Here is a 16,500-nt window from a genome sequence, read left to right on the forward strand (position 1 = left end):
TCCCATTTGAAATGCAGTCAGTGAAATAGTTGAAAGAAATATATATTCCTGTCAGGGCCATGAGGCAGTGGTTGCCCTGTAAAATGCGGATGGGACATGAAACCTTACGCCCATTTAAGTGATAAAATATGGGCCTTGGAGTTTTACTGACTTGTGTTTTTTTTTTAAAAATCATGAAGTGCAACAACTATGGTGAAACATTATACAGTATATTCTGTCTAGTTCTCCATCCCCGGTCTCTGTCTTCTCTTGTTTCTCAAACATTTCTTCTGCTTTTTGTGGAAAATTATGATTTTAAAAAAACTTGCTGGAACAGAAAAGGCCTGAAGCAAATCACTCCTTTATCTTTTTCCGACTAAATTACTTTACTTTACGTAATATGTATATATAAATATAAATCATGTCCAGATTCTTACTTAAATCAGGCTCATCGGCAGTTTACCATTTCCTATCGTTATTGACACTAACACTTTTTTCCTTTTAGTGACAGATTTAGCAAATCTGAAGTATCCCAAAGATTTTTGCTGGTTTAACTTATATTGCAAAAAAGAAAATGATAAGAAAACTGTCATTTGGACTTTGAAGGATAAATTGCATTAATTTTGGAAAATTAGAAGCTCATAATATGAGGGGATCAGTTAAATATAAAATGCAAAATTTATTCCATTGAGATGATGATGGTGTGTGTGTGTGTGTGTGTGTGTGTGTGTGTGTGTGTGTGTGTGTTTAAGTGCATTTTAGCAGTAAATATACCTGTTTACGGGCTGCCCAGCAGGGGTGTGCTCCACCTCGTATCCCTGGCGACGAAGCACATCAATGACTGTATTGTTGCCCAGAAAGTGACCTGCGACCAAAATAAAAAGAAAGGTGATGACCTCCACTTCTGAATGCTAATGATGAGGCACTGCAAATAAATTGGAAAAAAAAAACATTTACTACCCTTCTAACTGCACTGTTTCAGAAGATCATAGGGAACGTGTAATGACATCCTAATCATGATTTTAATACAGAAATAAATGTGATGGACTTATATGTTTGGTGTCAACCATGGAGCTTGAGCGAGAGGCAGTTAACCTGGTTTAGCAGGAACATTAGTATACTGTAGCAAGGTGCTTTAGAATGTTGGACTTTACAGAGCCTAGTGTTTCATTTGCTTTCAGTCTTTATGCTAAGCTAATTGCCTTGTGGCTTTAGCTCTAGATTTCATACACAGACTAAGAGCGGTATGGATCTTATGGATCTTCCTGCCTAAGTCTTGGCAAAGAATCAAAGTCATTTATTTCCCAAAGTGATGAACAATTCTCTTCCATATGCTGCATCCTAGAAGCTTTAGTGCTTAACTTTTCTTTGCATCCTATTCCCTACTTTTTACGCTTACTGTTTTACACCCTTTCCATCCATCATCACCTCTCTACAGCTCCTCTCTTTTCATGGACTATCCTTTACTTTATTTCCTTTTACTTCTTTATCTGTCTTCCTCTATTCTTGACCATCCTTCATCTTCCTCTGCCACCTTTTCTTTCCCCTCCATTCTCCTCCTTCCTTATCTCCAACATCCCCTCTTTTCCCTCTTCCTCTCTTTCTCTCTGACCCTCTCAGCTACATGAAGTGGGAGCATTGAGGCTTCAGGTTGCCATGTCAAGAGGTCTCCATTCTTCCCCTCGCTCTGACAAGGGGGAGCAGGGGCCCATTGTTTGGGCCTGCTCAGCCATGGCACCACAGAGCTGTGTAAACAATGAGCCCCGGCACTTTAATCTGGCCTAGAGCCATCAATAGAGAGAGGTTGGACTCGATGCACTATGGGTGCCATGATGTTGCCTGACCCATCTCTAGAACTAATAAGTGTTAGCTTAAATTATGTCCCAGTGTGTAATAGCCATGGAAGAGGACTGATGGGGGTGGGCGGGTGGACTACTGAAAAGTGCAATGTCAACATTTGATCTGGTCTAGTGACACAGAATCTAATAACCATTTTAAAACTAGTCTTCTTGATAAATGTGAGTGAGTTAAGGCATCTTAGGAGCATGAGAGGAACAATGTCCCATAAAAATAAAGCCTGATAAACTTCTTTTTTTTTTAACTAACAAGTTTTGTATGTGCTTGTACTTTGCATTTGGCCTGCTATGTTTTACTGTTTTTTTTTAGGAGTGAGAGGACCTTTATCTAATTTGGCCTCCTTTCTAAATTATCTAAGAGCTGCTAGGGGAGGATAACCAACAGCTGCCATTCAAAAAAGACATGCATTTCGGATTAAATCATATCAATGCTATACAGGTGGTCAGTTAAATGAATACCCAGCAGCTCAAACTCTCCATGGGAGTTGGAAACCATGACAGAGGGACAGGGAGACTGAGTTTCCCAGCCTGCCCACGTTTAGAAACAACTCAGTGTGATTTATGTGAGTTTACGTCAGAGGATTAAGGTGGGACAAATGGAGCTGTTCGGCACAATGTAGGGCCACAGAAGGGTGGGCGGACTTCAAAACTTCAAAGGGACACACACACACACACACACACACACACACACACACACACACACACACACACACACACACACACACACACACACACACACACACACACACACACACACACACACACACACACACATACCAATACGTATACACGCACACATTTTAGGAGGTAAACCATCAATTCTGACATGTCCCCAAAGAATTCAAAGTGTTTTTTGGGGCTGAGTTTCAAGACTTGAAAATATATTATAAACAGTGCTATAAAAGATTTAAAAGTCCAAAGCTCAATTTTTTAAGAAGATCAAGTTATCATATAAACACACATTCCTATTAATAGTGGATTTTTCCCAAATATGCTTTCCATTTTTGAAGCAGCCTTAGTGTCCTTAAGCAACATCATAGAATATCATACACAGATGTAATCACTCATTTGAGAGAGCCTATTCCTTCAATATTTGTTATTCAAATTTGGTGCTTGAAAAATGAAGCATGTAAGTACTTTGCTGCAATTGCACATGAAGGACATTTTTATAACCAACAGTCCATCGTAACGAGAATATTTTTATGCTTAGTAATAAAAAAAAAAAGGCTAACTCAAGCCAGTGCACCGAAGTCTAGAAAATAATGTTTTAGAAGGTCTGCATTTTCCTGAAATTAGCGGCATGAACTTTTTGTTTCGCTCTTATATTGCTGCTAATTTGAATCAATACACTAATCTGTGTTTCCATCAAAAAAGAAAGAATGGACTGCCTGAAAAACAATAAAGATTTGTATTCCGCATCCCAATGTCACAAACAATGCTGGAATTTCACAATTAACATCTAGAACTGTATGTTTTTGGGCGGCACAGTGGTCTGGTGGTTAGCACTGTCGCCTCACAGCAAGAGGGTTACCGGTTGCGAATCCCGGCTGGGGCCCTTCTGTGTGGAGCTTGCATGTTCTCCCTGTGTCTGCGTGGGTTCTCTCCGGGTTCTCTGGCTTCCTCCCACAGTCCAAAGACATGCAGGTGTTAGGTTAATTGATGACTCTAAATTGCCCGTAGGTGTGAATGTGAGTGTGGAGGGTTGTCTGTCTCTGTTTGTCTTTATGTGCCCTGTGATAGACTGGCGTCCTGTTCAGGGTGTACCCCACCTCACGCCCGATGTCAGCTGGGTTTGGCTCCATCCCCCCCGCGACCCCGATAGGGACAAGCGGTTGAAGATGGATTGGATGGATGGAAGAGCATGTTTTTCCGTGTTTCCCCCCTTTTTCTCCCAGTTTGGATTACCCGTTAAATGTTCTCTACAGAATACAATATAATTAGCAATATTGGTGCTGAACGCCTGTGCATTCTGCGACATGATGAGCAGCAACGTCTGGGTCAGAGAGGACATTTTTAGAGCTCAGGGAATCATATAGTGACTCACTGCACAGAGCAAAACTACTTCCATATTTACTTTTCTACTTGAATGCTTCCATATTTGCTTCAAAATAAAACACACATGATAACTGTAAAAATGCTGATGTTGTGGAGATAAATCACAAGCATTATAGCATTCTTCTGTATTAAGCTTGGTTTCACAGATGTTTCCATTGCATGATTTAATTAAGCACGTTGACTCATCGTATCACCATCAGTTTTTCAACGACAAATCTAAGCAAAACATTTCCCAGCTCAAAAGAGATGTTTCTTTTGTATTGTTCTTTGATAATTTGACAACCTTACTGAGTAAGTAGGCCTTTAATTTTACCATCTGCTATGTCACTTCAGTCATTTAATTCTAATTGTTCTGATCTGGAGATTATTACAGTTTTCCACCTTAAGGACCAGCATGTCTTTGTCACTTCAGTGTTGCTTCAGGATTCCTACATAAGAAATAGTAGCAGTCATATCCATTCAGGCTCCAACTAGAAACAGGCCCGCAGCCCATAGTAAAGCCCAACCCACAGTTTAAAACGCACACTTCTGGAGTGACATCTGTGACATCTGACATATATTTCCACAGATTATTTATTTAGGCCAATTTCATACATTTTAAATCTATGAAATGGGCCAAAAACATGTACATCAATGCACAATATGTAGACTGTATGTCTTTCCAGGAGCACTGAGAGAGAGGGAGATGGTAGAGATAAAGATCAGGAACAGACCTGAAAGCTCTCATTCACAGCTGCTATGGCACTGCTGTGTTAGAGGGTCACAGATTAGCTCATGTCACGGTTATAGAAACTTACAGAGTTTTATATGTTTACTGAACTTTTCTATGAAGTGACAGCTTCTATAACAGTCCATAAGTGTCTGCCATCTGGAGGAAACATAATTGCTGCCTAGATTCAGGAAGTGAGACATTCTTATATTACACAGACGTTATAGGAGGAGGTGGTACTGTAGGACTGTAAGGCTCAGTGTACAAAGCACACAATTTTTATTCCAGAGGCCAGAGTTCATGTTCTGTATCCTCCATCTTGTTAGGTTAAGGCTCCTAAAACATTTGGTTAAGTTTAGGAAAAGATTAATACTTTTGTTATTTGTCATTGAATACAACAATTTTCTTGTTATACTGTTAAAAAACACATAATTTACTTTCATTATGTTTCCACAAAACATGTTTGCTAAAGCAAAGCTGTTGTGTGTGGATATCATCTTTGGACATAGGGTTGAATAATTAAATTAAGGCAGCTGCCCAATTTGTGCCCTGAAACCGAAAATTTAATTTCCAAACTCAGTTGAACCGTTTTTCTTATAATATATTTAGTCTTTTGGGAACTGATGACTGATTTTTGGAAATATTTCATTATATTTTTGGGAAATGATAGTAGTCCCATGTGTCCAAACTCTATGTACTGTGTAGTATGACAAGAACATGACTTTATCTCTGAAACTAAAAGCACAATAAAGTATTTGGTATCTATGCACACATATGCAGTGAGAAAAATGCCACCCAAAAAGTCAGTGTTTTACTGTTAGATACCTGCCAAAAGTATGTCTGTACCAGATTTCTAAACTTCAGACCTTTCAGAACAAATGTTGTGGCATTTTTCCTTATCATACTGACTATAGTGTATGGGCACAGATCCTCTTTGAGGCCCAAATATGCTACTTCTATATCTCCCCATGCAACCGATTGCTTGCTTGCTTGCTTAAGATTACGTTGTTTTTTTATATGTATTTTGCAGTATTACAGTGAGATAATCTCACTTACCTTGCTGCAACTCATTCCTCTTGTATTGTCTTGCATGTAATCAGCACGGGGAACACTGTTTTTTGTATTATTGTTTCAATTTGACACCATAGGTACTAAATGCAAAAGACCATTTGAAAGAAAGGAAGTTGTAAGTGAGAAAACAGATTTGTATTGAGCTTGAATGAAACATTTCTGCACACCTGCACCCAGTCAGAGGAACACATCCGTAGAAAGAAATCCAGTCTCCACAATCAGGTCAAATTATTAGAACATATGGTAAGCCTTAAATAGCGTTCCTTTTCCATACACATCAATATTTACATTACAACTTGTAACCAGCCCAAGCAGCAGTTCTCATAACATTACAGCATGTTGGATAAACAAACGCTACAGGCAGCTCAGAGACCATTCTGCCCCATATAGCCATTGCTAGCTGTTTATGTGCACATGTTTCCGGCTAGTCAACCGGCTCCAGCATCCCATTATCACTACCAAAACCTGAATGAAGCCTTTTATTGAAGAAGATGGTAGTTTCTTTAGTCTGCACTATGCAATAGTAACTGGAAGTAACTTTTATTGCAAATGACCTAAAGCCACAAAACGTTGGCTTGAAGATACCTTGCAACTGGGCATTTTTAGGCTTTCTAGTCATGTGCGGACATTTTACATTACAGAAGTTTTAGGAACATAAATCATGTATTGATGTTAGGCAAAACGAGAGCTGTTAAAAAGAGTGTTAAGCTATTTGAACTATTTTCAAAACTGAATAATAGACTGGAGGTTAGGATTTGACATTTCTAGGACATCGGAAGTACAAGCCAGACAATTTTTTTACTGGAAAATCACTGTTTTGGCTCACCAACACACTTACAGTCAAGTAAAACCTCAGTGTCTTCAATAGTCAAGGAGATGCAGCCATCCGTAAAAGTGACAGTCATGTCAAAGACAAATAACTGGAAAATTATTGGTTATCCACTGGCATAAATATTGCACGGTCATCCTGGTGTATTGCAAACAATGCCAGCTCTATATTAACACACATATCAAGTGTCTGGAAAAACAGGCTCTGCTTACATAGCACTTCTTGTTATCCTTGGTTAAATCATACTGTTTTATGTCTTTGATGGACTGTCAATTCCTTGTGGTATTAAATGTAAACCTCGTCTATTATCAGTCAGTTGCAATTTGCTTGAAAAGAACAGGACCCTTGGTTTCAACAGAGACAATATAATTAAATGCTGTCAAACTCGTTGAGAGTAATTGCATGTGGTAGCATTGTAATGGATTCAGTCTTTACTTCATCGTTTTTAATGATTTGTCGTAAGATAAATTTGAATTTCCATAGAATTCAGTTGAACATACCATATTTTTGGACATTTTATTAATGGTATATTTTATTGACACTAGAGGAAATGTCAGGGGATGACCAAAGCCAATAGGATTCATTGTCTAGGGACAATGGACGTACAGAATTTCCAGTCCATCACATAATTGTTCAGATGTTCCAGTGTGGACCAAAGTGGTGAACCCAGCGACCAAGGGACACTGGCATCCCCAAAACCACATCCTAAAATGTTAGAGGGCAACATGAAGATAGAAATTCAGCAGAGAAACACTAAGTGCTCTATGTTAAGAGATCTTAACCACAATTCAATTACTGGATAGCAGCAGTTAATGTTGTTTTTTTAAGTCAAACTTTGATAATCTATGTAGCGTAGCCAACTTGTGGTGTTGAGACCTAAGAGTCTCTTAATGTTAATATAATATTCATCCTAGCAGGCACCAAGATTCTTTACCACTGGATGGGCTATGGAAAAATAGTTTCAAAAATGGATGCTGTCGCCTGGAATCAATTTAGTATGATGTTATTTGCAACTATATGTTGTCATTTTGATCCAAACTCCCTGCAGGATAAGGATGCTCCTAATATAATAGCATAGGAGAGAAAGACAGTAGCCAAAACCAACACACGTTTGGTTTAATGGGTGTGCATACAAGCCCATAACTTCAGCTTGGGTCGGAAAAAAAATCTTGCACTGTCATTGGTTCAAACCATTCCACAACCTAAAGCATATATTACATTTTAGTTTCTGTGTTTGTGTGTGTGTGTGTGTGTGTGTGTGTGTGTGTGTGTGTGTGTGTGTGTGTGTGTGTGTGTGTGTGTGTGTGTGTGTGTGTGTGTGTGTGTGTGTATATATGTGTGTGTGTGTTGCATCTCTCAATCCTGCCTGCTCTGTGCTCTCTCTACTAAAAATATATGGCACACTTTAAAAACAAAACTACATATAATTTAGCCCACTTATGTGTATAAGGATATAAAACAAAAAGTATTGAGGTAGAACCAAAGAAGTTCAGTTTAAGGTTGAAACTGTTGAAACTACTGACTGAGCCAAACTAAACCTCCACATGTTGTTTTAGTGCTTCTGCTGCTCATTAATGACCTACTGTATGAGCCTTGTTTCTGGTGATGATGTCAGAATTTCCTTCAGTCAATGAAAATTTCAAATCCCCATTTTAGAGCCCAAACCTTAAACAATACCCTAGATTATGGAGGAAAAACATTTTCAGCATCTGCAAGGGGAGCTACAGTGCTTGCATGGCCAAATAAATCATCCTTTGATTTGTTTTAGGGTCTACTCACATTTGGCCCAGTACATTCGTGCCATGCTTAAGCCCGATTGACTGCACTAAACATTTTCATCTCCGCATCATATGTCAGTTAATTTTTAGGCAGCGGCCTCCAGTGGCCATGGTTATTATGACAGGAGAACAATATGATACGCTATGGTACACTATGATACCATATGCTACATCACGTCCATATGTATGTTACTGAAGTTACGTAAGAAAAATACTTGTTTCTTAAACTGAGTAATTTGGTTTCCTAAATGTACCAAAACTGTGACCATTTCACAACGTTAACCACATATTTAAAACTGTGGCTGTTACGTTTACGTTTTACATCTCGCTGCCACTGGGAGGGGTATTACATTAGGAAATGCTCCGGTGGGTTGTATTAGAAGGTAGGAAGATACGTGTTGGTTAATTTATGGCGATTTTATTTTTTGAGTGCATTCATTTTTTTTCTCTTTGTTTACACCTTTTAAATTCTCTATATTCTAGATTTTTTTTTTTTTGTTATAACTCTTACTTGTGTTTTTATCAATTTGATAAAGTTTAAAGCTGCCAGGAACCCAAATACAAGAAAAATGACAGATGACCTATAAAATGTATTTTTTCTCATTATTATAAAACAGTTTTGCCACTTCAGTGTAAGTGATGGTTTGTATTTTGTCTCTCTTCTGTATATTAAAATCCTTGAACAAACCAAACATTTGGTGCGTATATAAAACCAAGTCAGTAGTGATGAATAATCAGTGTGATGTGAATTAAATCTCTAATGTAATTTAATTTCTTATGACTTTCTCAAAGGCCACAAAGTTTTAAAATGGCCATAATAATTATTGGCACCACTTGAAACGCACAATCACTAGTGCAGATATACTGTACTTGACAACTTGTAAGAATCCGAGAGCTTTTGCAAATGAAATTCCTCCAGGATATAGTTCTGAATGTAAGATACCTGCGATATGAAAAGGGTGTGATAAAAGACAGCTGTTATATGGTTGTGTGAATTTGAAAGAAGCTGACGGTACAAATACACCAATGTCCCATGAAATAAGCCTTTCTTAAGCCAAACCAAAGAATGTTAACATTTCAACCACCACCAAAACACTTCTCTTTCTATTTCTCTCAGCCAAAGTGCGATGCACAGGGTGTATTCAATACGTAGGTCATTCTTTTATTGTCAAATTGATGCCGATCGCGATAAACAGACGCAGGCTGTTGAAGAAGAGATGGGGGGGAAGAAGAAGGACAAGCAGATGCAAAAACCAGATAACTCAGAGGCGAAAGAGCAGAATAAGTGTTCAAGCCATTTGGGGAATTTAACATGGTAAGAAAAACAGGAATAGAGATAAAGGAAAAGGGCATGCAAAACAACACAGGAATTTTAAGTCGTCAGATGCCAAACTGTTATAGTTGAGGATAAGAGTATCCTGTAAGGCCTCCAGTTTGATGCTAAAACACTTCTCTATTGAGACTGTGTAGACTGTATCTTGAAATGGTGCCCATGTAAAGTCTGCTATACAAAACAGGAGTGGAGCCGGGGGTCGCTTCAAGTGGTATGGAGGATTTCCACCAGTTTGGCATGGAGGATTTCCACCCATTTCCAAAGATTGGGGACTAGAACATGCAAATCTAGAGAAATATAAGAATAAAGAAGAAAAAGTGAGACCCAATGTCCCAACAGAGGAAACAAGAGTTGTCGCTTTCTTCACTTCCACCTCATCTGTAATTTTCATCAGGACACCTTGTTGTTTATCTAAAGTAATTTATCATCTCAAAGTAGAATCCTCTCAAGGTCTCTAGGACTAATGTCACTGCGGCAGACAAATGTTCAAGACTGATGTTCTGTAAAAAGCTTCCAATTGATATATATATACTACAGATAGTATTTGTTGGAATGTAACAGGACTAATGGGAGAGGTGGTTTGTTTAGCTCACAAAGAAAGCTTGATGAGTAAAATTGCATGCACAGTGTGTAATTTGCCGCAGCTTTATGTTGACTAGTGAAAGTTAAAAATATGGATCATTAAACATGCCCACGGTTTAGTTACTTTGTCTTTTCTTATACATGAAATATGTTTTGCAGCGTTTACGTCCGAGTAAAAAAGAGCTTAATTGTCTGCTCGAGTTCTCTTGCAGAGCAACTTCAGTTATGAATTTATGCTGAGAATAAATGAGAAACAGAGCGCATAAGAGGCCTGTGGTGTGAGGTTGTTTTTTAAATAAACCCTCACTCAAAATTTGTGGTGGCATACAGCACTTTGGAGCCGTGTTAGGGATTACATCTGTCAGGCTGCAATAGTCTCTACACTCTCTTGCAGTTTTGCTTTATGCCAAGAAATTATGGCGCTTGAGCACACACCAGCTCATTCACTGTGGTCGTATGAAACAGTGATCAAAGTTAGAGAATTCTGTAAAAGTGAGCAGTTTTCGACAAAGTAAACCGGAGCCCCGCCAGCTCTGAATGCCCCTGCCACTGAATGTTTCACTTTACTTAGAAATACTGTCTCAGAGAAAATCCTTACGATAGAAGCAAGTGAAAGGAGATTTCATAAGTAGTTTAGAAGGGGTATCTTGGCTGAGTTTTTCATGTTGACCGTAAAAGTGCAATATAAAGGCGTCATATTGTTTGTGTGTTAAATCTTAACTCCTGCATAGTAACTGCATGTGTCAAATCAATGCCGTGAAGTAAAACGTAGTAGTATCAGAAGTATAGAGCAGACTAAAAGTCCTCAAAATCATACTTGAGTAAATGTACTTTACAATTAGAGATATTTGACTAAGTGTTTTTAAATTTCCTCATTTCTAGTCAAGATTTATTGTCTGTTTTCTGACTTTTTTGACATGTAAAAGTTCTACTAATGTTATATCTATGCACAGTGAAAAAATGACATGAGCAAAAGAGCACACTAGTTCTTATGTGATTGGCTCCTACCACGTGGAAATCGACTATAGTAGTATAACAGGTGTATCGTGACAATTCTTACTTTTGAAATCGGTTCACGAGAATCTGTTTAATCATTGCTTCACAGTAACCTCCAAGGGTTTTAAAAGATACATCTGAGGAGTTGCAAGATGGTTAACATGATACTGTAGGTAAAACGCATTTCTGCTACACAAAATGTAATTTATTTTAGGACTTTTTTCTAATCTTTGCATTTTGATTTTTAAATACTTGATAATTTTACATCTTTACAAATACAATTATCTCAGACATGGACCAGGCTTTTCTCATTCAGTATTTGTACTTATACCTATGAAAAGTAATTCACAATTTAATTTGTATATAACCCACATAGTGGTGAGCTAGGACGTGCAGAACTGCTTCTAAGAAAGATCTTAGGCAGCGTAGTATAAAGAGCATCAAGTCCACATTGAGAGGAGGTCGTGGTGGTGGATGGTTCCAATAAACATAGGACTTTCACCCTGGAGACCGTTGTCTGTGTCCCGTGCGAAAGCAAAAGTCAAGGTTGACATATTTTTACTTCTTTTAATTTACTTCCGTACAGACCTAACATCAGGTACATCAGTTATGTAAGAAAAATCCTTGTTTTAACCCAAACCATGATCTTTTTCTAAAATGAACTTAGTAGTTTTGCCTAAACAGGTTCTGAACATAACGTTGCATAAAATATCACACAAACCATTGCAGTATGAGTTCTATACTGCAATATATACATTTGTTATGAAGGCTGTGAGTAGACAAAGTTTTTTTGAGTTACAAGCCAAACAAGTTGTGAACCTCTGTGATAGACCATCCTGATTGAATGAGGCTACACACTCTGCAGATTTAAAGGATACAGTGTGGGTTCAAAAGGACTAAAATTGGCAGCAGTAAAAGCATTATTCTAAAAAGGTGAATTTGAGTAGGAAACTGAGATTGGCATCTACCAAACAACACGACCAGCCATGTTATACTTAAATCAACTGCAGACTGTCATGCTCTGGAGGTTTGATCACGGTCACTCAGCCTGTTCAAACAGCAGGAGTTCTGAAGCCATAACAGTGTTTCTTTTCTCCAAACGTGTGCTCTTGCGTGTCTGAACCGTCCAAAATGTATTCCTACAGTTTGCATACTCAAAACTGCTTCCTCTTAAAACACACGCACCCCTGCCAGCCTCGCATCCTGTGAGTCTCTATTCAGCCTTTCAACTGTCTCAGTCCAGAAAAAGGATACCAAGAGGGCGTCGCATGCCTGCTCACTTTTTAAAAAGCATTCCACATGGCAGTTTTTCTCAGATGTTTTCTCACAGAGCTTCCATCTAAAACATGTGGCTAAGAGGGCAATTTTGTGCCTATTTAGTTTGAGTAATCTGCAAGAGATCTTGTACATGTCAAATGAGGCCTGCAGATCATCTGTGATTTAGGTTTTGATTATAACTAAGAGCAGATCCAAAGGATAGAAGCCTGTACATTCACACAGGCTCTGTTTTTCGTTGTCTTATCTCACTCTATCTCCCTATACATAATTTTTCATCTCCCCTTTCTGCCAGATTTTGTTACTATAATGCTGTTTGTCTCTGTCTGTCACCCAACATCTGTTCATCCTGTTTCATTCCTAATCATTCTCTCCTCTCCACTCTCCTTTCTTTCCTTTCTCCTTCTTTCTGGATTAAGCAGTGAGCTTAGTTTTTGGAGAAAAAAAAAATCATATGCCTCCCTGCAAATACTTCACAATGAAACATGGCCAACTTTTACATCTGCAACACCTAAAACATCTGAAACAGCCTCAACAAAACTCTCATTTGTTCCAGACCTTTGGTTACGTAAAACAGAAGTTACAAAACACAAGTTAATTAAATTGAGCTTGTTTGCGTTGAATGCAGAATGTTATTTTGTTATTGCCACATCAGAGAATACCATCACACAATTTCACAAATTCAGCATGCTGAATTGGCCATAAACGTGTGGGTAAGGGCCAAGTACCAATGGTGCGCGATGCGCCACAAAAACTAGGGCGACTAGGCTCACTCTTTAAAAACTACACTGAGAGATAGATGATTAGATACAGTTACATAATTAATTTCAGGATCTTTAGAAAAAAAATATCAATGACTATGAACAAGAACGTGATCCCAAAGAGCATTTTGCTTTGTGTTTTGGCCTCATGTCCTCACAAAAACAGTTTGGGTTCTTTGCAAAACCCTATAGCCAAGACGTGTGCGTTTTCACATTAATAAGACACAAGAAACGTTTTTAGAAAAGGCTGTGTGCACATGATTTTATATTCTGAACTGAAAAAGGAAATTGCAGTTTCAAAAATATCAATACAGGCCCATACACCTAACTCTTGAAATAAAATTATTCTTGAGCTGGCACTCTAACAAAGATACCAAATTTAAGGTTTGGATATAAAAATAAACTGGTTCTCAGTGGCATCCCAAAATCCTGCATGTACCCACACAGCTCATGTGACGGTGCGCACGCTGTGCACAGCCAACAACACAGGCTCATTCCAACAGCGAACCAGAAAACTCCAGCGAAACAAAAAAGTATTCAATAACAGTTAGAAAGAGAGGGGGCCAAGCGTGGAAGCCACAAATCACACAAGCCATGTTTTCCTCTGTCTCTTCATATCTTCATCGCCTTTGGGCAGTGTGTTTCTCTCCTTCATGTTTTAGCCCTAAAATGAAAAGGGACAGCTTCTTCATAACAATCCCCACTCCAAATCATCAATAGATGCACTGCTGCTCACTAGCTACATATATAATTTTCTTTTCCCTTTCATATAGAAGTGAGGTATTTCTGGTTCAAATGAAAGTTTAGCCCCTGGGCAGGCATGTTAAGAGCCTGTTCCAGGTGCATACGAATCTACTGCTGGGTTTGAATGGGGTCAGGGGTGAGGAGTTCAACTCTTTCAATAAATCAAAACAAGCTGTTGTGCCAAGCGTTCACTGCTATGGCTGGGAGAGAAGTGTAGGCTGTATGAAATATGTCTTTCAAGTGCAGAAACTGAGGCCTTTGACCCCATGAGTACAACAAAATGTATACGTTTAGGTGCCTTTCACTCAACGGCTTAACAGCCAGTTAGCTCTTCAGAGTGGCTGACAGGTTTATCCTCTCATTTACAAAGAGACAGAAATGTATCAGATGATACATTACAGACGCTCCTGACTGGTTAACATCCCAAATGCTTCAATTGTTTTCATGGTTGTTTGGATTATATATACGGTATGTGGCAGATACAATAGCCATTCAATGTACTTGGAAGGACAATATTTGTCATTAATTGCATGACTGTTTTTCTCATATGGTTAATGTTTAGTAAGGTTTAGATACAATACCAACTTGGTTAATGTTGGGAACAGATTATGCTCATGGTAAAAGGAAACAATTTTGATTGTTGCTAGAAAATGGGATTTAATTTTCCATTTCAAGTCATGTGCCTTGTTGAACCAGCCATCCACCCTGACCTCCTCCCTACAAGATTTTGCATTGCAACTACAATAACTCATGCCATTTCCACCTTCGCTTCTCACAGACAAGAGTCATAATTTGCGGTACCACTAGAAATCCTTTTCAGGGAAACACAAACGTACAAAGAGCGATATAAGCAATCAAACAAATGCTTAAAGTACGCAATCAATACCACACGATAATACAATAAAGTAATAGTGAAATATCTGAATAGCAATTTGATCTCAAACTTGTGGGGGAAGCTCTGGTAGGAAAAAAGCAGATAAGAACAGCAGAACATTATCTATTCTGGTCAAAAAAGATATAACTTTAAAACTGCAGACCTTAAAAAACACTGCAGCATAAAGGTGTCATTCAAACTTGAAAAACCGGGACTTAATCCAGGTTTGGCAGACGTTTCTCCCAAGCCTGCCCGCTTCCCTACCAAGTGTGTGGTAGGTCTGGTCTGGATTTTAATGGTGCTGTATGACATGTGTGTACTCATGTCAGCGACTGCCCCAAACAGTTGTAAACTGGCTGTTTATGAGGGTGAGCCGCTGTGAAAAAAGCACCACGTTTTTGACTTTAACACCGTCGGGGGGGAAGAAAAAAGCAAAAGAAGGGCAGCGACCGTAGTGATGTAGTGCTCAGTGAAAACATACTGGAGGGATTTGGGCCAGTTATGTGTAAGGTTTGGCCTAGGGATTTGAATTGGAATGTCCAGTCAATCAGCTATAACTCTGAGCTGAAAATAATATGCACACAGGGGTAGTTAAAGCACGGTTTATATACAAAATGCATTAGAAAGAAGAATATTTCATGTTTTTTCAAATTTCTTGAATTCTCTTGAGGCTCTTAAGTATAAATGGTCATATTCCATACTGTCTGACAGTATAATATACTGTATATTGTATTCTGTTTAGGGGACACTCCTGTGGGTCGTATTAGGGGTAGAACAAACAGCCTATGGGTGTAGGACTTGTTACAAAAATACCACCTTCAACACTTATTTTGTCATATTTCTTCTTTACTATTGTAAATATAAATTTGGCTCAGTGAGGACATGGTGCTGACTCTTACTCTGCAGTTAAGTACAGTGTATTAGGTGACTATTTCCCCACTCCTGTACCGACAGCTACCCACACACTGACAACCCTAGGTGCTCTGTGTAAGTTATGAGTTCATGGCGACTTCTGCTCTGTCATGAGCCGCAGCTCACGGGCCAAGCCATCCATTTATTAGAGCTCATGCACAGCACTAAACAGCTCACTAATCAAAGGGTATTCACTTTAGTGTGGCCCTACCAACCTAAATAGCAAAGATCCAAAGGCGAACCTTAATTGTCTGTGAAAAGAGTCAAACATTTCAAAGTACAGTAACCGTCAGAGCCTGTCAACCACACTGGCAATTACATCACCACAAATATTTAAATTTGCGGTTTTGGAGCAGAGTTCGAGGGGAATCATGATGTGCTAAGCAGCTTGGGGTTGAGACTGAAACATGGATGCATTCAAGTTCAGCTTGGAGAGTAAAAAAAAAAGACAGAAACGAAGCCCTCGGCCTTCAGCGATATGTAAACACATCATTTTATTAAAGTCAGGAGTGCCAGGGTATGGCAGAGATTAAAAAGGGAACACAGGTTCAGATTGTGTACATGGATTGGGTTACTGTACCTATGGAGCGCAGCAATAACCGCTTCCATATGCCTGTCTGAACATATGCCGCTTTTTAAACATCATCATTTATGTTGAGTGAGGGCAGTGGTATTTCAGACAAACAGATGGGGGAAAAGACAAATTTCCAGGAGGTATTTACTTACAGTACAGTAAAGTATAGCAA

General features: G+C 38.7%; 1 protein-coding gene across 1 annotated transcript in view; it reads right to left on the minus strand.

Moving 5' to 3' along the window:
- Window positions 1-16,500, minus strand: part of trabd2a (TraB domain containing 2A) — a gene marked incomplete at its 3' end in the record, with an annotated part of 62,227 nt that overhangs the window by 8,278 nt on the left and 37,449 nt on the right. The window contains exon 5 of the mRNA XM_083929481.1: window positions 754-844. Within this exon, the coding sequence (XP_083785607.1) occupies window positions 754-844 (91 nt within the window). The remainder of the gene's footprint in view (window positions 1-753; window positions 845-16,500) is intronic.

Source organism: Echiichthys vipera (genome assembly GCF_963691815.1).
Source record: "Echiichthys vipera genome assembly, chromosome: 16".
Lineage (NCBI taxonomy): Eukaryota > Metazoa > Chordata > Actinopteri > Perciformes > Trachinidae > Echiichthys > Echiichthys vipera.